At 44.0% G+C, this 27,962-nt stretch overlaps 1 protein-coding gene across 1 annotated transcript in view; it reads right to left on the bottom strand.

The window, feature by feature from the left end:
- SCN8A (sodium voltage-gated channel alpha subunit 8) overlaps positions 1-25,035 on the bottom strand; it is a 116,355-nt gene extending 91,320 nt beyond the window's left edge. The window contains exons 1-2 of the mRNA XM_044994834.1: positions 24,929-25,035; positions 6,240-6,569 (exon numbers count right to left, since the gene is read on the bottom strand). Coding sequence (XP_044850769.1) covers positions 6,240-6,515 — 276 coding nt within the window. The 5' untranslated portion in view covers positions 6,516-6,569; positions 24,929-25,035. The remainder of the gene's footprint in view (positions 1-6,239; positions 6,570-24,928) is intronic.
- Positions 25,036-27,962: the final 2,927 nt, after the last annotated feature.

Here is a 27,962-nt window from a genome sequence, read left to right as displayed (position 1 = left end):
ATGAGAAGATAGTGACAAATGGTCCAGGACCTGGATTCTGCTTCCCAAATTAAAGTGGGTCAGACAGAGAGACCCAGGGGAAACACATTAAACACAACAGCTCTGGGAAGGGATGTTTCTTTGGAAACTCAGGGGACCAGCCCAAACCTTATGTTTCATACATCTCCCCATCTGAATGTTTCACTGCATCCCCCGCAAGGCATGGAGAGCCCAGCAGTAGCACCTGAAGTCTTTTCTGCCTTCACCAGCATGAGAGACATTACTTAGGAATTCAAAGAGATCATGGGAGGAGGGTCCTTGAAGCACATGCTGCAGGTGGACAGGCCTCCCTGACTCATCTCACATATCCCTTCACTACCTCCCAGTTTCATACACTCACTTATGGTGGATTTTGGGCAGGATGACTTCATTCCAACAGGGCATGTGAATTGATGCAGATGCAAATCACTTGAGTGGTCCATGCACACTATCAGGATCCTCAGGTGCACACCTACAAGTCACAGGTGACCTTGGCTGGGCTTCACAGTTGCTGAGCACTCACAACTCCTGCCAATATCAATCTACATAGGTTCATATATGGTCTCCCCATCCTGATAGTACGGAAGTATTTAAAAATAGAAAGGACATTACCAGGGTCTGTATTTCTTTTCTTCATTCCCAGCCAGTGACCTACAAGGTCCCTTAGAGCCAAGCCACGATCATCACGCTCAGTTTTAAAAAACCACCCGTGGAATGTGCGAATACAGTGGACATCATGGCCTCCAAAAGAGCCATCGTCTGATAAGAACTCTCCAGCCAAACTTGATGGACAAAGATTGCATAAGTAAAACACAACCAACCATTCATTCAAGTGACAGCTAAATGCCTCCAAAGTTTGCATTGGAGAAGGGACATGTGAGAGGGGCAAATTAAAAAAAAAAAAAAGAGAGAGACTCACAGACCCTGTTAACAGGATAAGTTTTCCAGAGTCTGAACTCATTTCCATTATCCACTGAAAGGTCTTAGACCTGGGCTCAACTCAGACTCTGAGGTTTTGCAACTTAAGCCCCTTTTCAGCAAGATACTTCAGCCAGGGGCGGCTCTACAAATTTGGCCGCCCCAAGCAGTCATGCCCGGGAGGCGCCCCCGAACCCCGGGAGCAGCGGACCTCCCGCGGGCATGACTGCGGAGGGTCCGCTGGTCGCGCGGCTCGGCTGGACCTCCCGCAGCTGCAGGCGGTTCGCTGGTCCGGCGGCTCCGGTTGAGCTACCGCAGGCATGTCTGCGGGAGGTCCGCTGCTCCCGGGGCTCCGGTGGACCTCTCGCAGGCATTGCGGCAGGTCCGCCGGCCCAGCCTGCCGCCCCCCCGGGAAAGGGCCGCCCCAGGCGGGTGCTTGCCCCGCTGGGCTCTGGAGCCGGCCCTGACTTCAGCACGTGCTTAACGTTAACCCTCTGAGTGGACTTGAACAGGGCCAGGACTTCATCCACTGACTTCAGTGAGACTACTCAGTTCACAAGCCAGCTTCCTCTGGGCCTGGGGGTGTTCAACCCGCCACTCTGCCCCAGGCCCCGCCCCCACCCAACCCATTTTCCCAAGCCCCCACCCCTGCCCCGCCTCTTTCTGTCCCCGCTCTACCTCCCGCCTCGCCTCTTCCCAGGGAAGCTGATCGTGGCAGGCAGGAGGCTCTGGGAGGGAGGGTGTTGATTGGCAGGGCCACTGGTGGGTGGCACTAGGAAGGAGGGGGAGGTGGACTGGCTGCCAATGGGTGCTAAGTACCCAATAAATTTTTTTCTGTGGGTGCACCAGCCCTGGAGCACGCACAGAGTTGGTGCCTATGACTCAGTTACTTAGGCATGTACTGAAGTACCTTGCTGAACTGGGACCTTGAAAAGCAACTGTGAGTTCACAAAATCTCACCCCTCATAATTTTAAGCCATGTTTTCCCACACACCCTCCCCAGGGTGGCATTTTTCTAGCTTAAAGGGAAGCCCAAGCTATGTATTAGGTAGGGCCACCCAGAGAAGCTCAGAAGACACAAAGTGGGCCTATCCATAGCAGGTAGACCATTTTTTCCTTTACAATCTTTCTATCTCCCTTTTCTGATTCTCTGCCTCCTCCCCTGCAGTGCTTCTGGGTATGTTCCATGTTGCCCACGTTCTGCTCCATTCTAAAGGCAATATCCACCTTGTCTCTCTAATATCCTGGGGCCAACATGACTACAATGATACATACATGATACATACTGTCATGTGGAGAAGCTTTCAGTTTCTCCTCATTCATTTCAGCTGTTGACATCATTTATATAGAGGTAGAGTTTGGTGTCTCAAAAGCATGGATGGGAAAGGGAAAGTAAAGGGTATTTTCAAGACAGTTTTAGGTAAGGAATATTTCCCCTCTTGTGACTAAAATCCAGTAGATGATGGAGAAGAAAGGGCACCAGGGACAATGCAACTTCATGACCTGGTGCCTCCTCTCACGGTAGAGATAACCATGTGCATTATTATAGCATCTCTCTTCCAATGATCTTCAAATTCTTCACAAAGAGAGTCATTACTTCTCACTCCCATCCCTGTGGGTGGAAGTGATAAAGTTGGCCAAGCAATGGGGAAAACACATTTGCAACTTCTGATTAACCATTCAGATTGATCATACTACTGCCCTTTTTAAACTTATTTTCTCTTAAAAATTGGTTTGTGTTCATCCTTGTGACTGTCTGGAAATATGATGTTACCTACCTGCATCCCTGTATGCACACACGAACAAAAGTATTCTGTTTAAAACATCCACTCAGAAAATGGAGATTTCATATTCCTCCACAGTGGCCAATCACACACAACTCACAGTTCTCAGTTTATGGAGAGTCCCAGAAACTGCAATTTGTTCAGACAAAATCTTTACTGGTTTTTGCATGAGTGGGAAAAAGGGACTAATTGGTCCAATAAATTATTGTTGTGAGTAAATAATTCACCCAGTTCTAGTAAGAATGATCATCCCCATTTTACAATGGAAAATCTGGGGCACAGAAAGGTGAAGTGATTTGGCCAAGGAATGCTACTGACAGATCTAGAAATAGAACCTAGGAGCTCTGACTCCCAGTGCCTCGTCTATAACTATTAGCCAACTGGTTAATGAGAAGTTAAGATTCTCAGTTGAATGATGACAGTAACCAAGATTACCACTAGCTACAGATGTTCCTAACACAAGGGAAAAGCAACCATCCACTGTGGTGTCTATGTATGCTGTGTACCTAGAATGAAAAGAAAAAATCCATGTTCCAAAACTGTTTGGCAAATGCTGGGGAGTGGGGGGGAATGTAATCTGGGCAAATTTCCCACTATTCAAACAGATCTACAATTTCTGATGATTGAGAGGGCTTTTTTTAAAATGGACTTAAAAAAACTGTCTGTGGGACACTCTAGAGTCTTCGGCTATTTGAAGAAACGATACACGTCTAAATCTTATACATGCTGAAGTGGATCCAAACCAGAAGAGCCAAAAAATAGACTGTTCTAGTATTTATGGGAAGAGAGAATGGTTCTTTGTACAGAGCAATAAGCATGAGGTCAGCTGGCCTGTAAAAGCTTGTCACTGATATCTAGAACCTTCCCCTCCAACATCGGCAGCTGTTCCCATTGCAAAGAGTTCACATTTTCTGCACGGCATGTATGCTGGGTTTGCAGAAACTCTGCATGTGACTATGCACAGAAATCCCAGCTCCTTTTTGGGGATATGACAGAACATCTCCAGATTTACTTCCAGACAAAAAGTTATTTCATTTAAAAAAATTAATATTTCTCACCTTAAAAGATTATTAAAACATGTTTTCTTTGTGGTGATCATCTGCAATTCCTTCCTCTGGGGAAGTACTTGGACAGCTTGCAAGGTTTTTCCCAAAGCTCTGAAGGGTGGAAGTCCACATCACATTTTCACTCACTACTCCACAATTCCAATGCATCCCTTTCCCACCTCTATCTCACTTGAAGACCTAGAATCAGTTCTCTGTTGGCCTGCACACTGTGCAGTCATTCACGCCAGTGAAAAGTTGGTACAAAATGCTCCCATTCTTCAGGTTTTTAGTAGCATTTTTACCCACTTTGCCCAGATTAAATGACTGCACTAGGACCAGAGTATAACTAACAGAGCCCCTAAAATGCATGCTTCCATATCTCCATACCAAACCTATTGGACAGAAGCCTCTCTTCACTCCACCACTTGGGAGGAAAACCTGGATTATGTATTTTAAGGATTCTTCCCACACCACAAAATGAGGTTACACTGTGTATTTGGAATATAAAAATCCAATCAACTGGAAATATTTCCCAAGGATTATGAACATCTTACTTACCTGCTGGAGCAGAACCCTCAGGAAGATTTTGTAAGGGCTGCATCTACACTTACAAATTTAGGGCTGGCTCTCAGAACCACTGCAGCTACATCAGTACTAGCACTGATGCAAGCACTAGTGGAGAGGACCTAGATATTCCCAGTACCATATTCTGCTCTGCACTAGTGCTTGTATTGTTATTAGCAACTGAGGCACAGAAGCAAGCATTAAACTTGCTATTGTAGATTCAAGACAAATTATGAGCTATATCAAATTTTTAAGGGCCAAATCCAGTTGACCGTTCTCATGTGAGTAGTGTGCTAATGTTCACAGGACCACTCACATGAGTCAGGTAAGAAAGATCTGACACTAAGACAAAAGCTATAAATATTTATTAAGTAGCTCATAATAAGTTATTGATTTTACATGACCGTCAATTGATCACCCCAAACTCGTGTAAAATCACTGACCAATATTTCTCTCTAGCAGTTGTGATATAAAAAGTCAAACTTCCATCTTCCCAAGTGAAACCAGAATCCCATCCTGCATCTTTCCAGTAGATTTCCCCAGTTTATCCAAGCTCTGACCTCATGTAAGAAAGTCACAGAAATCAGAGCTAAAAAAGATGTTTTGTATTATAATTATCTAGTCCCCCATGCAAGCCAATGCTCCCCTTCACTGAACGGGATAGTTCACTGCTGCAGGGATGCTGGAATAATTTATATAGTGGGGGTGCTGAAAGCCACTGAACCAAACTGTAAACCCTGCATATGATGCAAACCACATCAAGCCAGGGGTGTGTGGCAGCATTCCTACTGCCAGCACCTATGCTCTGCTGTACAGTTACTAATGTACTGCCCAGTTATCAACCACTTCCCTTTGGAGACTAATCCATTTCCTAATAGAGTTCACCATCAGGAAGCACCTCCTGATTTATAACCCTCATTTTTCCCATTCTTACTTTCATTCCTATGACTTTTTTTTTTTAAATCAACCTAAAGAATTCCTCCTCCTCCTCTTCTTGGGTGTCACAATTCTGCCCCATCATTCCATTCAAATCAAAGGTTGACTATATCCCATACAAATAACTAAACCTAGCCCCAAGGGAAAAAAAAGTCTCATCCACCACCGTTTGCAGACCCATCTTTAATCGAGACAACAGAGCTTTCTGCATGAATTCTACTGTCCTGTGTTAGGGTAGCAGCTGCCATTGGATTAACTGCAACAACAACTCACATTGCTTTGAAATGTGTAAGGTACCAACATCATCCCAAGTGTGAGTTTTCAGAGCCACTTGAGAAGCAGATCACTCACCAAATATTATATCCATATATTTTAAAGGGCAGAAAGGACAATTAGGACCAGCTAGTCTGACTTCCTGCATAACACAGGCCACAGAGTTTCATCTAGTAATTCGTGCATCAAGCCTATGTCACGTAACTGATCTAAAGCATATATTTTAGAGAAAACATTAATCTTGATTTAAAGACTTGAAGTGATGGAAAGTCCACCAGATCCCTAGATAATTTGTTCCAATGGTTAATTATCCTCACTGTTAAAAAGCTGCACTTTATTTCCAGCCTGAATTCATCTAGCTTCATTGGATCTCGTTCTGCTTTGTCTGCTAGATTAAAGAGCCCTCTGTCAGAAACCTCCCCATATAGGTACTTACAGACTGTGATCAAGTCACCTCTTAACCTTCTCTTTGATCAGATGGATAAACTGTTCTGAAGCTTCATGAAGGACAAAAGCAATGTTGGTTAAACACAAGGACAAAACAGTACGTTTAAAAAACCCACAAGCCTGGCATAAACATTCCATTCCCCCTCACCCCCATTACCCAGCACTGTTGGGAACACAAGGTGGCTCCCATCATCCAAACCTGCAATTCCCTAAGAAAAAGGTGATTTTAGTAACATCTCTCCTGCAGACTCACTTTCTGGGTCAAATAATAAGGGTCAAAGTCCTCCAGTGGTACAGCAACCAGACCTTTCGGGATGTCCCCATAGATGAAAGGCAAATTTTTCCCTGCCTCCAGGTCACTGTTCGGTTTTGGTTTGCTGTCGTCATCGTCATCCCGATGGCTGCTGTCTTGCTTTGGACGCTTCTTCTTCTTTTCCTCTGCAATACGTTTCTCAATGTTAGCCAGAGATTCTGGGGTGAAAGGTTTAAAACTATCAGGGCCTGGTGGTGCGAGCAGCTGCGCTGCCATCTTTTCATCCTGCAGCAGCTTCTTTAGTTATGTTGCACCCACGACAGGTCAACTCTGCATGGGATAAAACAGCACAGACACAACAAATAGTAAGTCACTGCACTAGAGATGGACAAGTACATTTCATGGGGAACCAATGACGATTCATTTTGGCCTTGATCCTGAAAGCCCTTGCACAGCAGGATGTACAAGGCTGAGGCACTCCCATGCAAGTGAAAGCTACAAGGAGGAGCAAATCAGGTCAGGCACTCTGTCTCAGCCTGCAGCATGTCAGACCGCTCATTCACAAGGAGCAGAAAATGGTGGTGGGAAACTGGACAGGTGGGTTTAAGCATGTTCCTCATCATGCTCACAAGGCACGTAGCTAAGTGCACCCTTCTATATCCTCACTCACGAGTCTAAGCAGGAGTAAATTGGGGCCAGTTTTTCAAAAGCTCAGCTTGTTAGGTGCACGTTGGGTGCTCAGCTCTTTGGAAAGCCTGGCCCTCAGGCCCAATTTGATACCACTGAAATTAATTAAAAGTTTCCCTAGTGATTTCAGTGGGCCCTGGATTAGGCCCTTAGGGAGTACTCAGCAATGCTCATTAACACAGGATTGAGTTCTCCTACACTCCTCAACATGCTCATTACTTCTTATTGTGTATTTATTTTTGCAACACTCCACACCTCTGCTGTGCAAGATCAAATCTTATTAACCCTTTAATTACACACACTCAATTAATGGGCTTTGGGGGGAAATATTGTCATGAATGCCCCCCAAATTAAGTTTTTCACTTTTAAAAAAAGGACTTTACAAAATATAATAGTAATTTTAAAAAAACATGCAGCTGTTTAGACAAAACCATCCCCACTGCCCCATTTTCAGCCCAAACATCGCAGCTTTTTGCCAGCGCGTGAGAACAAGAAAAGTGAAGCAGATTAAGTACAGAAGCACCACTGACTAGGGCCCCCAAGCCCTCAAGCTGCTATGGTGGGCAGCAAACCCTTTGCACCCACACAGAGCCCCAGCAGAGCTGCTCACAGCAGCTTGCTGGATCAGGGTCTAATCAAGTTCCCCTGTGCAAAGCCAAATGAGTTGTGGAAAAAAACAAAAATCAGCACCAATGGTTTTTTTTAAAAGTATTTAGGATGACTATTAAATTTAATTTGTGAAAGAACTACAAAAATATACCACAAGGGCATAGGTGAAGTTTGTCAGATGGATTTGCCTTGAGATACAGTTCTGTATTCAGTAGGTTTAGCACTGTCCCCACAAAGAGAGCGCCTATAAGGTATTAAGTGCACGCAAATTTAAAAGCAAACAAATAAAAGGGGTAGCTAGAAAATCATTTTGTCTGGATCCAGCACTCCTGGAAAACCCCTGAAGTTTTACACCTTTTGTCAATCCTTTGCTTGAGGTTGAGCAATAAGAATGTGTTGCAATTCTAAGATAAGAGGAGGATGTCACTGATTCCAGCTTTTCACACTTGGGAAGAAGAGGACAGAGGAATTCTAGAAACCTTGCACTGATGCAACAGCACTGCAGCATTGCAGGCTGGAATACAACAGAGCATAGACACTGCTTGGTACTTAAGGGCGGAAACCTGAATACTGAAGGGGCATAGAGTTTCAGGAGGAAAGACAAAATTGTCACTTGATGTCAGACACAGATTTCCATATGAAAGTCGTGCACACTATGGTTTGTACATTTAAAGACAACGGATTGCCCAGGTAAAGACAGAGACCTTGTTACCCAAAGACGCGTGCACACAGAGGTTTTTATTTATTTTTTTTTTACAGTAGATATTTAATGCCAGGGACCTCTGAATAAAGAATGACTTTCATGTTCCTTGAAATCAATGATTGCTCTAGGGCCGAATCATTATGATTCAGCTATTCCAGCATGAAGTCAGTCACAGACAGCCTGCGCAGTTCTCGGCTTTGAAGATGTACCTGGAATAACTTCATCCTGGCAAGATTCCCTCAAGTCTAATGAGGTCATCAAGATGGTGTAACGTACTTATTCATAAAGGGCAGGCTGGAGCATTTTGTGTCCAGCCCTGAGCAAGGTCCATTCTCATAATGCCCCCTCAGAGGTGTCTACCAGGGAAAGTGAGTGTCCTAGGGGTGAGAGATGCAGGGGGGTGGAGAAGAAGGGGAATGGTATACTCAGATAAAGCCCTTTTTAGGGTGGAACATAATCCTGGCTGGTGAGACATGGCTCCAGGTAGTTCCCACCCCTCCCTGGCAGGAGCATATGCCACACAGTCCATGTGCTCCCCCAGCAGTTGGATGCAGGTAACTAGGCCAGGAGGGGATGGGAAATCCTTAACACCCCACACCCTCCTCTCACACATGCTGCCCTGCACAGCCACGCAATGTTGATACTCTAATATTTAACTCAGTTTCCTACTTTGATAGTGTTGTCACTTACAGAAACAAACCAACCTAGAATGTATACAACCAGTTATGGGTTCTCTGATCAGTGATTCTACCAACTAGTTACAGCTGGAGGTAACAACATTTCCTGAGTAAATTACAACATCTGATTCTCTGGCAGCTCCTGATTTTTACCTAAAAATATAATTTTATTTGTATGACTGAAGTTGCCAGCTCTTGTGTTATTTGGTGTATACCTTAAAGCTCCAGCTCCTGAAGTCCTGTGATTACATGAGAATCTCAGTTTTCATCTAAAAAAAGTTAGTTTCTAGCCCTCTGGCTGTGGAAAAAAGCTTGAAAATGTGAAATGTGAAGGCTCAAAAAACAGAAGGCAAATAAAGAACCCTGTATGTATTAATTTTGAAAATCTCATGAAGTTAAGCCAATCTCATGATTCTAATACGCTTGAGGCTGGAAAAATCAAGTCAAGTAAAAAGTGAGAGGCCAGATATGAGCCTTCATATGTTCTTAAAACCTCTGTTACAATCCCAAACCCACCCTGCCTCCCACCATACTCAGCAACACCAGTTTTTGACTCCCTCGTCGCAAACGTAATGGGAACAAAAACTAACTTGGCTGTCTTGCTTAATGCAATGGTTTTCTTTTGCACAATGGGCTTTAGCGCAGTGCTTCTCAAAGTCGGGCTGCCGCTTGTTCAGGGAAAGCCCCTGGCGGTCCGGGCTGGTTTGTTTACCTGCCGCTTCCGCAGGTTCGGCCGATCGCAGCTCCCAGTGGCCGCGGTTCACTGCTCCAGGCTAATGGGGGCTGCGGGAAGGGCGGACAGCACATCCCTCGGCCTGCGCCGCTTCCCGCAGCCCCCATTGGTCTGGGACAGTGAACCGCGGCCAGTGGAAGCCACGATCTGCCGAGCCTGTGGACGTGGCAGGTAAACAAACCGGCCCGGACTGCCAGGGGCTTTCCCTGAACAAGCGGTGGACCGGCTTTGAGAAGCACTGGTCTACAGGACTTGCTCACTGCCTGACCCCCTCCTCCCGAAGGGATTTGATTGTGCTAGGAACATTTCTTTTTTGGAAACAACTCAGCCACCCATAATTTTCACATAGGCAACTGATATCTAGGAGATAACAAGGCCTCTTAGGCACTGTCTGCCTGGCCTAAATCCAAACCAATTTCATTACAAACTCCCTGGACCCTTCCATTCTTCCCAATGGGCTTGCTTGTATTCTATAATTCCCTTCCCCAGCACAGGATACATTCTTTGCCATCAGCTAGACACTCATGTTAAAATGCCTCTTGTGCTTTTTTGTAGGAGATGGGGCATTGAGATTGGTGTCCAGCATGGGTCATTCCATTCCACCTTCCTAAGTTCCCCTACCTACAATGGTAGCTGGCCCTGGGCAGCCTTCACCTCCTGGCAGCTGTTAAGAGAAGGACAGTGGGCAAAGTGAATGCACATTACCCAGCCCAACTCTAATAATGGGGCAGTTCTGCAAAGCCACTGCTCGATCCTCCCAAAACTCAGCTCTACTGAGATACCTAGGATGGCTTGGCAGGTGTTCTGCTGCAACTGGAGCTTATTATGGGAAGTGCACTCATCTCATTGTTACCATGGTTTGTTGTTGGTACCATCTGTGTGTTGTATTCACTTCATCCATCATATTATGCTTGAATTTCAAGCTATTTGGAGCAGGCGGTTATGTGTATGTACAGCACCTCGCCAGCGGGGCCTCTCGGCACTACCACAAGTAAATAACACATCACTTACAATCTGGCCTAGGATCATGACTTTCTATGGGTTTCAGTTAAAAGTATCTTCATAATTAAATGCAGCTTACAAATATAGAGAGTTATCCCTGGTAAAATACATATGCAGGTCCAACCCCAGCTGCATAATGCCTCTCCAACTCACCTTTGACTGCATTCCCCTCTACTTACTTCTGCCCCTTAGTCCTTCCTACACTCTGAAACCAGTACCTGAATATGTAAATGTCAAACCATCTCCCCATAAGGAAATTAACTGAACATATCTCCCAACCCCACCTCAGTTTTCAGCTGCAGATCCAAAATCTGAAGTTGAAATATTCTGCCTCATGTTATTTCAGAGACCACCAGACTCAGGGCCTGACCCCGCATTGCCCTGCACCTCAGGTAGTCATCCGCACCAATGCAAGTTGAGTATAAAATGCTACCACTTTAATTTGGTAGTGTTTTGCACCCAACTTGCACTGCTGTGTCTGCACAAGATGCAGGGTGATGAAAAATCAGGCATCCATCTTTAAAAAAAAAAAAAGATTTGAGAGAGTCCCCTGGAATGCAGCCCACAGAGAGCAGCACAGAGTTGTATCAAATCATAAAAGTCAAAAGGTATCAGGTCTTCCAGTTATCTTCCTGCCAGCACAGGACTGGTTCCTATGGTACCAACTTGTCCAAGACTACTTTCAAGCAGTGGTGTTCCCATTGCTTCCCTTAGAAGAATTTTCCTCCAGATCTAATTAACAGGGATTTTTTTCCTTTATATTCAACCTACTATTTTCCTTTTCTTAATTTCACCCCATTACTCTTTGTGACAACCGCCTTCACAACGTTACACAATCCCCCTCCCCTACACCATGCAAGTATTTGTACACTCCCTGTACATCCCCCAGCTCTTTAGTCACACAGTGTCTAGATATGTACATAGCTTCCCAATCACCTTAGCATCTGAGCCCTTCCCAGATGGGCCAGATCTTCAAGTGTAAATCACCACAGCTCCATTGATTTCAACAGTTATTGAGGAAGTATGTTCCTGCGCCTAAGGAGAAGGATCTGAGACATAGACTTCCTATGTAACTCTGGGCAAGTCACTTACCACCTCCATAAAATGAAGATAAAATACTTCCCTTTCCTTACCCTTATGACTAAGCTCTTCAGGGCAAGAACTGTCTCTTGTCTATGTGTATATATGGTGTCCAGAACAATGAGTCTTCAATCTCAGTTGGAGACTATAAGAACGATCATAATATAAATAAAAGCAGCAAAGACACAGCTACCCCTTTGATACATAATATAAATAATAATTATACCATGATCCTAAAAAAATATAGAGGCTGAGTTTCACTACAGTCATACCAAACTATCAATACTGATATTGCTATACTTTTTCTAAAACTGATATTTCAAGGTGATCTGTGAAGGAGGTAGGGAAGAGGAGGACGGGGGTTGTGATCTTTTTTTGCTTCTTTAAATAGAGGGTCTGAGAAGTTTCTTTCCCCATTTAAAAACAGAAAAAGTTACTTAGGTGTGTTTTTATTTGTTTGTTTATTTTTCAAACACAATGGAAATTCTAAAAGTCATGTCTATCCTTTTTGTCTAGAAGATTTTTTGGGAGACTGGAGAACCAGGAAGTTTATAACATCAGCGATGCCAAGCAACTGAAAGCAGCAATGATTTTTGTTCAGACTGTTTAAAACTTGGGGGTAGGAGAGGCAGGGAGAAGGTTGCTGTTTTTCTTTTTTTGTGTAAACAGCTCTTTTGCTCAAATGCATGAAAAACATGCTGGACAAAAAGACATTTTTATAAACAGATTCAAATACCCACATCCATTCAACTGAGCACTGAGAAATCTCATAGTCCACATCAGAGACCTCCAAGTAGCTTTCCAACCAAACTGGACTCTACATTTCTAGTATTTATCAGGTAAATAAAAAAAAGACTCCTTTAAAAAAAGAGAGCGCCTCTTTATATATCATAAAGAAGCAAAAAAGTGCAAACCCAGTATTTTAGCCTTTTCCAAGCCTCCTTTATAGAACCACACAAGCATTCTCATGTTTTAAAAACAAAAGTTCCTCTAATGTACTTGACAGTGTAACATTTGTATGCACTTCATTACTAACTTCCCTAAATACCATGAAACTGTACAGCAGCAGAGAGGATCTGGTCTACTTCAGTGCAAGATAAATATACAAACCCTGATTTAAAAATAAACAAACAAACAAACAAACCAGGGTAACCCAGGTCTCAGCCAAAAAAAAATTACAACAACATAATATACAGAGATGCATGCCTGATTTGCTACACAATTACCCCAATGGCAGCTGGAAGTAACCAGCTAATCTGATAAATGGCCATTTTAAAGCAAAAATTCACTATTTGTATGTAAGCAGAGTCAGGATGAGCTCTACCCTGACATCTGGTAGTGAATTGTGTCGAGTTGTGGAAAAGAACTTCAGGGCTGATCTTGTTTGCATAGGCACACCCACCCCACCTAGCATGGGCCCAAATGGTCACTTTGGCTGCTGTGGGATCCCCAGTTTCTCTGTTATTGGGGCAGGAAGAATAAAGTGTTGTTACCCTGATTATGTGAATCAAGGACAATTAAACTGTTTTATGACAGAGGGACTCACCATCAACGAAGTAGCACTTGCTAGAAGAGGGACATGGGTTCCAAAACCCAGTGAATTGAGAGAGGCTTTGGACAAATATTTGTACCAGATGGTATGGGCCCCTTTTGAGGGCCTGAACTACTGATTGCACCACTTTCTCTCTCTGCTGTGGAATATCGGCGCTAATTTTAATTCCATTAGGAGTCTAGTTACAGGCTGCTGAGATGAATTCACTTTGGGCCAATGGTGCACCAGCACTGAGGCTCCCCTACTACAAGCTGCAATCACCAAAGAGCTAAAATGACTAAGAGCTGATGGGGGGGCCTGAAGGTATGTTGCTGAGCAGCTGGCGGAGCAGCTCGTGGGAGCGGCTGGCTGAGCAAAGCAGTTCGCAGAACGGCTGGAGCGGCTTACGGGACGGCTGGTGGAGTGGCTCATGGTGAAGGCTGCAGCAGAGCCCCATGGAGCAATGGGGCAGTCGATCTCGGACCATGTAAGGTACCCCTTAACACCGCTATGTCCCCTCTCCTGCAGGCTGGGAGGTAAAACTCTGCAGATAAACTTTTGAATTCTGGGGCTGCACTGACCAGGGACAGAGACTTTTGGGGTGTTGGACTTTTGGGACTTTGGGTGATTTTTTGGGTTGCTGGACTTAAGACCCTGAGGGGAAAAGGATACTGCCAAACTTAGTTGGGGGGATGGGTCTTTTGCTCATGGTTTGTGTTATGAATCCTGTTTGTGGTGTTTCCTCAACATAATGCCACATTGTTTCCCTCCTTTATTAAAAGGATTTTGCTACACTCAGACTCCATGCTTGAGAGAGGGGAAGTATTGCCTCTTAGAGGCACCCAGGGGGTGGTATGTAATTATCCCAGGTCACTGGGTGGGAGCTCGAGACGGTTTTGCATTGTGTTATTGAAACAGAACCCCTAGATTCTGAACCCGGCCCTTGTTGCTGCCAACTCAGATGGGCAGAGGGGTTACATGTACATAAAAATAAGGTGCAAAATTGCACACAGCTCTGGACTCCCTATAATCAGACTCAGGTTGACAGATAACTATTGGCTCTACCATCCCCTAGGTCCCTCAACCTTCTTGGGGCAAATTCAGGTAGAAACAGATATACCTGCAAAGTGTCTGCCCTAAATCCTTGGCTTGTGGGCAAGCAGCATTCAGTGCTAGTCGTTATGGCCTGGTCTACGGGGGGGTGGGGGGGGAGGGAATTGACCTAAGATACACAACTTCAGCTACGAGAATAGCATAGCTGAAGTCGACATATCTTAGTTTGACTTACCTCGCGTCCTCATGGCGCAGGGTCAATTGCCACGGCTCCCCCGTCGACTTTGCTTCCGCCTCTCGGCAAGCTGGAGTTCAGCAGTTGACGAGAGAGCAATTGGGGATCGATTTATCGTGTCTACACTACATTTGATAAATAGATCCCTGATAGATCAATCGCTACCCGCCGATCCAGTGGGTAGTGTAGATGTACCCTATGATACCACCATTTTCATCCCTTCCTCTGTTCATAGGTCAGAGCTTACTGAATTGGATAGAACCATGCTCACTTCTGGTGAAAGTCACTCCGAGGCTGAGAGTCAGCACAGTGCCTACACACCGCTCACTTTACTTAGATTGTCAGCTCTCTGGGGCAGGGACTGTCTTTTGGTTATGTTTGTACAGAGCCTAGTACAATGGGACTGTGGTCCATAACTGGGCTCCTAAGCGCTACAATAATACAAATAGTAAACACTCAAGTCTCATTTAAGTCATCAAGGATTACAGGATCCAGGGATCCACTGAAGAATAGGCCTCCACCTTCACAACTGTTGGCTGTAAAGTTAGGGTCCTAAAATCCATATTTAGGCTACTAAATAAGTGGCCTGATTTTTAAAGGTGCTAAGCACTGACATGCCTATTAGGTTTCCACAGGTGTAGTGGGTACTCAACATCTCTGAAAAAAATCAAGACACTTATTTTAGGTACCTAATTATGGATTTTAGGAGACTAACACGAGGCCTCCACATCTGAACATTTTAGCCTACATCTGAGCCAGATCCACAGCCGGTGTAAATCAGCATCTCTGGTGCTGCACCAGTTTGCACAAGCTAAGGATCTGGCCACAATTTTTCATTTTAAACTGTTTGTGATATGTTTTATTTTTTAAAATGTTCTTCTTTCCTGTTTTCCGAACGCCTTTCCTCAAGGTCCTATGTCAAAGCCACTTTTCCTTTGGCCAAACAAAACCAAATGTTGCCAGAACTGCCTCAACTAGCTAGAGGAGTTATTTTACTATAGAGAACCACCATCTTGAAGGACTGAATTTGGTAGAAACAATGAGGAGTCCTTGTGGCATCTTAGAGACTAACAAATTTATTTGGGCATAAGCTTTCGTGGGATATAACCCACTTCATCAGATGCACCCTGCTTACTGGATTTTCCACTCCATGCATCTGATGAAGTGGGCTATATCCCACAAAAGCTTATGCCCAAATAAATTTGTTAGTCTCTAAGGTGCCACAAGGACTCCTTGTTGTTTTTACAGGAGACTAACACTAACACACACACACACACACACACACACGTTTTAAAATGTATTTTATTTAAAGTTTTATCCTACCTTAAAATTTATATAGAATGATAGTTGAATTGACAGGTATAAATGAACTGTGGGTAAGCTTCAATGAAAGAAATTCAGTTTTGATTTCAAATGCCTTAACAACTTATACTTTATGAGAGATCTGATGGAAGGCTTTTAAAATTATAAACAGATATTGAAAGAGGACTCAAGCACCCTAAATTAAGCTCTTTTCATGCCACAACACTAGGAAACCTCAAAGCCATGATCCAACACACACACTTGCAGAAATGCAGAGCTAAAGATGAGGGGACTCCAGGTGCTCAGTACTTATGAAATCAGGTTCATTTATACAGAGATACTTGTAGATACTGAGGCCTGTGAAAAATTTCACACCCTGTGAGAGATAGCTAAGCTGACCTAAGCCCCAGCGTACACTTCTGTTGACGCAGCTACCGCTTCTCAGAGAGGTGAATATACTCCCTCGGTTGCTGTAGTAAGCTTCCACATTAGAGGCCTGTCTGGTAGCACACCACAGCTAACACAAAAGCAATAGGAGAAACATGGAGCTGAGCCTTTCAGTTCTCAGTTTGTGAAGATCTTTACATGATGAAACACTGAAATGGCTATTGTCAGAATATGCAGAAATGCAGAAGTGTCAAGGAAGCATTTTGCTCCACATATTCCTAAGGAATAAACCAATCACTCTATGTCCATTATGTCCAAGGCAGAGGCTGTCTCTTATCTGCGTTTACACAGAAAAGGGCCCAACTGCTAATTGAGGCCTATGGGCACTAATTAACTATACATGTTTATTCATAAATGATGATACATTTTAAATTGTACAAAACTTCTCTACAGCTTCCATTCTAAAAAATACTCAGCATGCAGTAAGTAAAGTCAGATGGAATGTCTTAACATGATGGCTACTATTTGCACCTTTTTTCAGCAAACTCCACTGTGCACCTAATTTATCATGCTACTCTTCAGTGTGCTAATCCCAAAGTATCACAGCCAGCAAATTACAAAAATGAAGCAGTTTAATCAAACAAACTCTTTGGGGGATATCTTTTGCCTTGAGACTTTCATTGTGTCTATTGGGAAAGAGCAGATTTCAAAAGAGCTCAGAACCCAACAGGTCCCATTTAGGCACTGAAATAAATGGCCATATTTTCAATGGATATCAGCTCCTGGCAGCCACCATTGTTCTCAATGGTGGGGGGGGGTGTTTTTGTGAAATGGGGGATTTTCCATTGTTCTCAATGCGGAGCTGCTGGAAGCTAAGAACTTTTGAAAAACTGGCCAAACTGTCTTTTAACCTCTCCACAAAATGGTCAGCAATGGTCTTAGAATAAAGGCACAATTCTTCCTTGTTAAGCTTTTTTTAAAAATGTTAATTTCATGCTTTTTAAAGGTACCAGATTGATGGCACAGGCACCCCAACCCACAGCAGGATACAAGTACCTCCCACTGAAATGAGGAGACTGATGTTCTATTTCTCAAAGAAAAAGAGCATGAGCAGCGGTAGATCAGACTACCCCATGCAGCTTTGCCAAGCACCTCAACCCTGTGCTGCAGGAAACACGTTTAGGCATGGAGGGGGAAGTTAATCCCAATGGCCTCTCTTCTGAGATTTCCAAAAGGGGACACAGTTGGTGCCAATTTTCCTGGAGGTTTTCTCACTAGGGACTGAACTGTGATCACAAGTTCATTCCAACAGGCCAAGCAGCAATCAGATTGGAAAAGTTTTCAATCAACTCTGTACCAGGCTGCATTCAAACCAGTAGCCTAGGAGTTACAGACTATGGTTCCACAAAAATGAGGATGTTAGTTAAACAGAAATTAAAAGATACGGTGCCAAAGGTGAAATCCCTGCAAGCTGCATGGAGACTTTTTAAAGACACCATAATAAAGGCTCAACTTAAATGTAGACTCCAAATTAAAAAACAGAGAACCAAAAAAGTGTCACCATGGGTAAACAAAGTAAAAGAAGCGGTGAGAGGTAAGAAGGAATCCTTTAAAAAGTGGAAGTTAAATACTAGTAAGGAAAACAGAACGGAGCATAAACTCTGGCAAGTGAAGTGTAAAAATATAATTAGGAAGGCCAAAAATAATTTGAAGAACAGCTAGCCAGAGACTCAAAAAGTAATATCAACAACAAAATTTAAGTACATCAGAAGCAGGAACTTCTGCTGCTAAACAATCAGTGGGGCCACTGGATGATTGAGATGCTAAAGGAGCACACAAGGACGATAAGGCTATTACGGAGAAACTAAATGAATTCTTTGCATTGGTCTTCACAGCTGAGAATGTGAGGGAGATTCCCAAACCTGAGCCATTCTTTTTAGGTGACACATCTGAGGAACTGTTCCAGATTGAGGTGTAATTAGAAGAGGTTTTGGAACAAATTGATAAACTAAACAGTAATAAGTCACCAGGACCAGATGGTACTCACCCAAGAGTTCTGAAGGAACTCAATGTGAAATTGCAGAACTACTAACTATAGTTTGTAACCTATCATTTAAATCAGCTTCTGTACCAAATGAATGGAGGATAGCTAATGTGATGCCAATTTTTAAAAAGGGCTCCAGAAGTGATCCCAGCAATTACAGACTGGTAAACCTGACTTCAATATTGGGCAAACTGGTTGAAACTATAGTAAAGAACAGAATTGTCAAACACATAGATGAACATAATTTGTTGGGGAAGTCAACACAATTTTTGTAAAGGGAAATCATTCCTCACCAATCTACTAGAATTCTTTGTGGGGATCAACGTGCATGTGGACAAGGGGGATCCAGTGGATATAGTGTACTTAGATTTTCAGAAAAAGGGGTAAACAGTGAGGTGGCAAAATTTGCAGGTGACACAAAACTACTCAAGATAGTTAAGTTCAAAGCAGACTGAGAAGAGCTACAAAAGGATCTCTCAAAACTGGGTGACTGGGCAACAAAATGGCAGATGAAATTCAACGTTGATAAATGCAAAGTAATGCACATTGGAAAACATAATCCCAACTATACATATAAAATGATGGGGTCTAAATTAGCTGTTACCACTCAAGAAAGAGGTCTTGGTGCCATTGGGATAGTTCTCTGAAAACATTCACTCAATGTGCAGCAGCAGTCAAAAAAATCTAAGAGAATGTTGGGAATCATTAAGAAAGGGATAGATAATGAAACAGAAAATATCATATTGCCTCTATATAAATCCATGGTACTCCCACATCTTGAATACTGCGTGCAGATGTGGTCACCCCATCTCAAAAACGATCTATTGGAATTGGAAAAGGTTGACAAAAGGGAAACAAAAATTATTAGGGACATGGAACAGCTTCTATACGAAGAGAGATTAATAAGATTGGGACTTTTCATCTTGGAAAAAAGACAACTAAGGGGAGATATTATAGAGGACTATAAAATAATGACTGGTGTGCAGAACATAAATAAGGAAGTGATATTTACTCCTTCTCATAACACAAGAACTAGGGGCCATCAAATGAAATTAATAGGCAGCAGTTTTAAAAAAAACAAAAGGAAGTATTTCGTCACACAATACAAAGTCAACCTGTGGAACTCTTTGCCAGAGGATGTTGTGAAGGCCAAGACTATAACAGGGTTCAAAAAAGAACTAAATAAATTCATGGAGGATAGGTCCATCAATGGCTAGTATCCAGGATGGGCAGGAATGGTGTCCCTAGCCTCTTGTTTGCCAGAAGCTGGGAATGGGCAACAGGGGATGGATCACTCCATGATTACCTGCTCTGCTCATTCCCACTGGGGCACCTGGCATTGGCCACTGTTGGAAGACAGGATACTGGGCTAGATGGACCTTTGGTCTGACCCAGTATGGCCGTTCTTATGTTCCTAATACCAGTCACCTGAGCCCTCCAGTCCAGTCTACTGTATGTTTTCTATAACCATCTGCATGTGAATTCCCACTTGCAAAGAACCTGACTTTCATTTTAAATGCTTTTGTTTTGATTTCACCTTGTATTCTTTAACCCAGATCATTTCTTTGAACAAGTCAATAGGTTCATCGATTCCAGTGTATTTGCTTATTTCAATGACCATTGCAACCTCCTCAGCAGAAAGGCAATCAATAATGAATGGGAGCCACATGCCAGCATGGGCAATGTATGCTCTAGGATTTACATACAACCTTCAGTGCTGATGACATCTTAAGCCATTGAAGAATAGTATGCATCGGTTTATATTCACAGAAGAGTCACATCAGTTCATATTTAAAAACCACATAAAAAGTCAAACAACTCAATTTCAAACAAAGCAACTAAGAATATGGAGGAGGGATTTTCTGTTTTCAGAATTTTGATCACAGACTACTTTTTTACTCGATTTTTTTTTATTTTAACTGAGAATGAAATGAGGATGCATGTTTCTCATTTCTAAACACACCCAATCACTCTTCCTGCTACTGTTTATCAGGCATAGGTTTCTTTGTTGGGAAGTCCCCACATGGTTACCCCAGCACCTCTAAGCAACACTAGATCAATACTGTAGGAAAATTACAACTTCATCTGTATCGTGATCTGGTTATCGGCCACAGATAGAAGTTTAGACAACAGGTTAAGTTACTTGTGATGGGACTAGTCTTTTCACCAAATACTAACCAGACTACAGGTGTTGCAACTTAAACACAAAGATCAAGTGTACAAATCTTTTAATTATAACTAACAATCCTATCTGAACACCCTGAAGGATGTTTGACTGAAATTATTGATATCCAAGGTTCATCTGAGATGCCTGGCATTTTACTTATAGCTACACATAATATGATCTTCTAAAGACCTGTATAAATATTATCATGCTATTCATTACATTAGCAACCCCAGGGCTGTAAGTCAACATTATTGAAATGCATTAAGATCAGAAAAACATTAAGATCATTTTAAGCAGCTTTCTACTACTCAGTACACTAGAAAGGAACAACTCTGGCAACTCAAGTGTAAAAGTATAATTAGACAGGCCAAAAAAGAATTTGAAGAGCAACTAGCAAAAGATGCAAAAAACAACAGCAATTTTGTTTTTTACTATATCAGAAGCAGGAACCCTGCCAAACAATCATTGGGGCCAATGGACAATCAAGGTACTAAAGGAGCACTCAAGGAAGACAAGGTCATTGCAGAGAAGTTAAACAATTCTTTGTATTGGTCTTCACTGCAGAGGATGAGCGGGAGATATCCACACCTGAGCCATTCTTTTTAGGTGGCAAATCTGAGGAATTGTCCCAGATTGAGATGTCAATAGAGGTGGTTTTGGAACAAACTGAGACATTAAAAAGTAATAAGTCACCAAAACCAGATGGTATTCACACAAGAGTTCTGAAAGAACTCAAATATGAGATTGCAGAACTACGGGATGTAACCTAATGCTTAAATCATCCTCTGTACCAGTTAACAAGAGGATACCTAATGTAATGCTGTTGTTTTTTTTAAATAGCCCCAGAGGTGATCCTGGCAATTACAGGTCAGTAAGCCTAACTTCAGTACCAGGCAAACTGGTAGAAACTATAGTAAAGAACAGAAGAATCACACACATAGATGAACACAATATGTTGGGGAAGAGTCAACACAGCTTTTGAAAAGGGAAAATGTGTCTCAGTAGTCTATTAGAATTCTTTTAGGGGGTCAAACATGTGGACAAGGGTGATCCAGTGGATATAATGTACTTGGACTTTCAGAAAGCCTTTGATAAAGTCTCTCAACAAAGGCTCTTAAGCAAAGTAGGCACTCATGGGATAAGAAAGGTAGGTCTTCTCATGGATTAGTAATTTATTAACAGACAAGAAACAAAGGGTAGGAATAAATGGCCAGTTTTCATAGTGGAGAGAGGTAGATAATGGGGCTGCCCAAAGATCTGTATTGGGATCAGTTCTGTTCAACATATGCATAAAAGATCTACAAAAAGAGGTACACAGTGAGGTGGCAAAGTTTGCAAAGGATTCAAAATTACTCAAGATAGGTAAGTCCAAAGCTGACTGCAACAAGTTACAAAGGGATCTCACAAAACTGGATGACTGGGCAACAAAATTCCTTGTTGATAAATGCAAAGTAATTCACATTGGAAAACATAATCCCAGTTATACATATGAAATGATGGGTTCTGAATAGCTGTTACCACTGAAGAGAGAGAGCTTAGAGTCATTATGGATAGTTCTCTGAAAATACCTGCTCAACGTGCAGCAGCAGTCAAAAAAGCTAACAAACTGTTGGAAACCACTAGGAAAGGGATAGATAATTAGGCAGAAAATATGATTTCATGATATAAAATCATTGTATGCCCACATCTTGAATACTGTGTGCAGTTCTGGTTGCCCCATCTCAAAAAAGATATATTAGAATTGGGAAAAGTACAGAGAAGGGCAACAAAAATGATTAGGGGAATGGAGCAACTTCCACCTGAGGGGAGATTAAAAAGACTGGGACTGTTCATCTTAAAAAAAGAAACTATTAAGGGTAGATATGATAGAGGTCTATAAAATCATGAATAATGTGGAGAAAGTGAATAAGGAAGTGTTATTTACCTCTTCACATAACACATGAAAGAGGGGTTACCCAATGAAATTAATAGCCAGCAGATTTAAAACAAACAATACTTCTTCACACAATGCACTCATTGACAGGGGACATAATGAGGCCACAGATATAACTGGATTCAAAAAATTAGTAGATAAGTTCAAGGAGGAAAGGTCCATCAATGGCTATTAACGAAAATAGTCAGGGACACAGCCCATGCTCAGGGAGACCCTAAATCTCTGACTGACAGAAGCTAACAGTAGAAGACAGGAATGGATCACTCCATCATTGCCCTATTCTGTTCACTCCCGCTTAAGCATCTGGTCCTGACCACTGTCAAAAGACAGGATTCTGGGCTAGATGGATCATTAGTCTGACCCAGTCTGGCCATTCTTACATTCTAGATAAGAATTTCTGGTAACATAATGTCACTGTGAGCAGCTTCCACTAGCCTCAGAAAAGGAGAAAAACCTAAAATGGTATGAATTTGTGACCAATAATTGGGCCCGGGTATGAACCCAGCTCACACAAACACACTGTCGGGAGCAATGCAGCTGGGAAGATGAAGAGATTCACTAGCCCTTTTCTGGTTCCAGGGAACTGTCCATTTCAGCACCACACACCTGAAGCCCACAACAAACTCAAAAAGCATAAGGGACCATCCCCTGTCCCAGTGCCACAGAAAACCAGAAGTTGGGGCAAGAAGGAAGTTAAATAAGCTTTAAGGATATTTTATACATATATAACCAGTCACTAACAAAGGGGAAATCAAACCCCTAAAAACAGTTACCAAGAAAGGAAATAAAATAAGACTATAATTATTATTTGTTGCTTAGCATTACACACACACACACACACACACACAGGTTACACATGTCCTGTACCTTGATTTGTTTTTACAAGAGCTTCCATCCCATAGCACAGAACATACATACATCACTATGTTACACCGCCTTCCTCCACCCCAATACACACATACTATTTATATACGATCAGATCTTAAAGGGTGTGTGGGGAATACACAGAAAACTTTTAATACTTTCTCCCCTTTCCCTCCAAGGATACTACTGGTATCTGGGCAGAGGGGCCTGGCTCCTCCTCTCCCCAACCAAATCCTTTTTCCAGTGTAAAGTGCAGGACCTATGGGTCTCGCGTTCCCAGCTGCAGCATTACAAGGATTAGGTTAGGAGTCAGCGTGCCATGGAAATATGCTCCTCACCACCCCCACACCCCCAAACAATGACCCCACCGGAAAACTACTCCTAAGCAATGTCATGCCAGGTATTTGCAGCACACACAGAGCATATGGAGAGGAAGCAGTGATTAAACCTACCACGCCCGCAGTCTCTTCCCAAAATTCCTGGAGTTAGCCACTTGAGAGAAGTGTTGCAAAGTGTCCCCCATATCGCCTTTTCAGACTTTACCTCTGATCATCGGCTGCTCTCGCTGTGGAGTGCACCTTCCAGCGGCCCCACCCCCACATCAGGTGGGTGTAATTTGCACCAGGAAGGAAGGAAGGGAGGGGACTGACGCCCTGTCTTTTAGACTTGCAAACATGCACAACACAAACCCATCCCACTTAAAAACCCTGCACCCCCCTCCCAAAACCTTAGTGCAATAGGGGGCCCAAAGGCAGAAACTGGGGTACCAAGACCTATATCAGGTTAAAACCTCCGGCCCACCCCTGGCGTCTCTCCCCCTCTCCCACTTCGCCCCCGGCTGGAGTCCGGCTGCTGAGGTTTGAAGGGGAGTGCAGAAGGGACGAACCAGCTCCGCAGCTAGAGAGGGGTTGGAAAGAACCGAGACTGAGTGGGGAGCCCGGGCTGGGGGTGGGCTATGGGCAGGCTCCCCAGATTAGGGGGGTTGGCATGGAGAAGGGGCCTAGCTGGAGCCCAGGCCGCTGGTAGGATTGCGGGTGGGCGGACTGGGTGGGGGAATGCACCAGCTCCCCGGCAGCTGGGGCGGGGGCTGTCGCAGCTGCAGGAGAGGTACCCCGGCCCAGGGGCTGGCTGGCAGGCAGCCCTCGCCCTCCCCCAGGGCAGACGGGAGAGCCAAGCTGCAGCTGGGACTGGGGGAAGGAGGCCCGGCTTCCCCCAGCTGGGGAAGGGAAAGGCGCTAACCCGCACCCCAGGCGCCCCAGTGCCGGCTGGGATCCCAGGCTGCTGGGACAAGGGGATGGAGGCTGGGGACACACTCAGCAGCTGGCCAGAAGCCCTAGCCCAGAGGGATGCATCGCACCCAGGCGGGGGGTGGGGAAAGACCCACACGAGCAGCTGGCAAGCGGACCTGTGCTCCCCAATGCAGTCGAGGGGCTGGTTCTGTTCGGACAGACAGATTCGGGGAGAGGGGAGCCCCTGGCGCCCCAGCTAGGTAGGCGGGAGAGGAACCGGCCCCAAAGGCAAGCAAGGAGCTGCCGGTGCTGGAAAATCGCTCTGCGGCAAAACCCCCGCCTGGAGCGGGGAGAGACGGGGTGGCAAAAAAATCAAATGGGGACAGGGGTTTGCGAGACCCTCCGCGCCACCCGCGCGCCTCGCCGGGGTCCCGGGCTGGGGATGCAACTTACTGTGGCTACTGCACTAGCGTGACTCCCGCAAGGCGTTGCTGGACTGCAGAGGTGGGGAAGCTGCAGGAGAAACTGCGGTTGTCGCCATCTTAGTGCGCTGCCTTCCCCCCAGTGCAGCGTGCAGTTCCCTTGCATAATTGATGACTCTCAGCAGAATGGTTAGGGAGCGTGTCAAAAATCTCTGCCCTCGCCTCTATCCCCACACCCTCCGCCCTTGGTAGCCCAGGGATCATGCATCCAGCAACTCAGAACTTGGACGGGAGGGAGGGCCAGGGACTCCAAGGGTAAGGGGAACCCCCTCTCTTCAGGTAAAATTCCCCACCAAGCGTTCCCTGCTATGACAATAGGGGTGGTTCCCTGGGTGTGCACAGTATTGGGTCCTGGGTAGCTGGAGATGGAGATAAATACCTGGATAGATGTAGGGGGATAGAGGGCATCAGCCAACAGAGGAATAGAGGACACTGAAGCCACAGATGAGGAGAGGCCCTGGTGGGATGGGAGTGTCTCTCAGAGTCTACAGAATGGAAAAAAGTTTGAGGACCCCATCTATGAAACAAGCTATAACAATAACGCACCTGCTCTCTCCCCTGGCCACCAGCCCATAAACTCAGTTCACAGGTTCTAAAAACATTCATTGACTCCTGAACTGGGGACATACCGTAGCACCCTCAGCCAAGCTAGGGCAGCACTGGGCAGAATTAAGTTAGTCTGATTTCAGAAGGGGTTCATCTGACCCCTTTCAATTCACTGGCCCAAATGGAGAGTGACATCTAATTGAGTATAACTTACAGTTACTGATTTAGCTTCTCTGTAACTCACTGAACTAAGCCAAATTGATCTGAGCCAGTTGTAACCCAATTTAAGTGTGTTTGCACCAGTTCAACTAAATCAATTTAAAAACTGATTTTGGTTAAACCAGTGCAACTTGGGTGTGCAAAAACAAGGCCTTAGTCCACATCAGTAAGTGTCTATAAATTGGCCTAAAGGTGTCCAAGTATAAGGCCTGGTTGACACAACTGGAGGATTGGGCCAAAAGAAATCTGATGAGGTTCAACAAGGACAAGTGCAGAGTCCTGCACTTAGGAAGGAAAAATCCCATGCACTGCTACAGGCTGGGGACTGACTAGCTAAGTGGCAGTTCTGCAGAAAAGGATCTGGGGATTACAGTGGATGAGAAGCTGGATATGAGTCAACAGTGTGCCCTTGTTGCCAAGAAGGCTAACGGCATATTGGGTTGCATTAGTAGGGGCATTGCCAGCAGATCAAGGGAAGTGATTATTCCCCTCTACTCAGCACTGCTGAGGCCACATCTGGAGTACTGCATCCAGTTTTGGGCCCTGCCCCCACTACAGTAAGGATGTGGACAAATTGGAGAGAGTCCAATGGAGGGCAACAAAAATTATTAGGGGGCTGGGGCACACGATTTATGAGGAGAGGCTGAGGGAACTGGGCTTATTTAGTCTGCAGAAGAGAAGAGTGAGGGGGAATTTGATAGCAGCCTTCAACTACCTGAAGGGAGGTTCCAAAGAGGATGGAACTAAGCTGTTCTCAGTGGTGGCAGATGATAGAACAAGGAGCAGTGGTCTCAAGTTGCAGTGGGGGAGGTCTAGGTTGGATATTAGGAAAAACTATTTCACTGGGAGGGTGGTGAAGCACTGGAATGGGTTACCTAGAGAGGTGGTGGATCTCCATCCTTAGATGTTTTTAAGGCCTGGCTTGACAAAGCACTGGCTGGGATGATTTAGTTGGGGTTGGTCCTGCTTTGAGCAGGGGGTTGGACTAGATGACCTCCTGAGGTCTCTTCCAACCCTAATCTATGATTCTATTTCAGTTTCAGATGTGATTTTTTTTTACCAAAATAATTATACCAGTGCAACCCCTAGTGTGAATACAGTTGCAGAGGCATAAAGATGCTTTATGCTGGTATAGCTTATTCCCAAACCCATACAGAAATAGCTACACTGGTATAAAAGCATCTATATTTTGATACAACTGCAGCCACACCCAGGGATTATGCTACTTTGCCACCTCACTGTGTACCCCTTTTCCCAGATCATTTATGTACATATTGAACAGGACTAATCCTAGTAAAGATCCCTGCATGACCCCACTATTTATATCTCTCCACAGTGAAATTCCTACCTGTTGTTTACTATCCTCAAACCAGTTACTGATCCATGAGAGGACCTTTCTTTTTGTCCCAAGAGTGCTAACTTTGCTGAAGAGCCTTTGGTGAGGAACCTTGTCAAAGGTTTTCTGAAAGTCCAAGTAACTTTGTCCACATGTTTGTTGAGCCCCTAAAAGAATTCTAATAGATTAGTGAGGCATGATTTCCTTTTACAATAGCCATGTTGACTCTTCCCCAACATATTATGTTCATCTATGTGTCAGATCATTCTGTCCTTTACTATAGTTTCAACCAATTTACGTGGTCCTGAAGTTAGGCTTACTGGTCTGTAATTGCCAGGATCACCTCTAGAGCCTTATTAAAAATGGCATTCTATTAAGTATCCTCCAGTCAACTAGTACAGAGGATGATTTAAGCATTAGGTTACATCCCCCAGTTAGTAGTTCTGCAATTTCATATTTGATTTTTTTCAGAACTCTTGTGTGAATACCATCTAGTCCTGGTGACTTATTACTGTTTAATGTATCCATTTTTTCCCCAAACCTCCTCTATTGACAATTCCTCAGATTTGCCACCTAAAAAGAATGGCTCAGGTGTGGGAATCTCCCTCACATCCTCTGTAGTGAAGACCAATGCACAGAATATGTTTAGCTTCTCTGCAATGACCTTGTCTTCCTTGTGTAATTATTTAGCACCTTGATCATCCATTGGCCCCACTGATTGTTTGGCAGGCTTCCTGTTTCTGATATACTTAAAAGAAATTTGCTGTTAGTTTTTGTGTCTTTTGCTAGTTGCTCTTCAAATTCTTTTTTGACCTGCAATATTTATACTTTTGCACTTGATTTGCCAGAGTTTGTGTTCCTTTCTGTTTTCCTCAGTAGGATTTGACTTCCAATTTTTAAAAGA

The sequence above is a fragment of the Mauremys mutica genome, chromosome 20, assembly GCF_020497125.1.
Source record: "Mauremys mutica isolate MM-2020 ecotype Southern chromosome 20, ASM2049712v1, whole genome shotgun sequence".
In the NCBI taxonomy this organism is placed as follows: domain Eukaryota; kingdom Metazoa; phylum Chordata; order Testudines; family Geoemydidae; genus Mauremys; species Mauremys mutica.
Note: the sequence above shows the minus strand (reverse complement) of the source record. Positions and strands in the feature narration are given on the sequence as shown.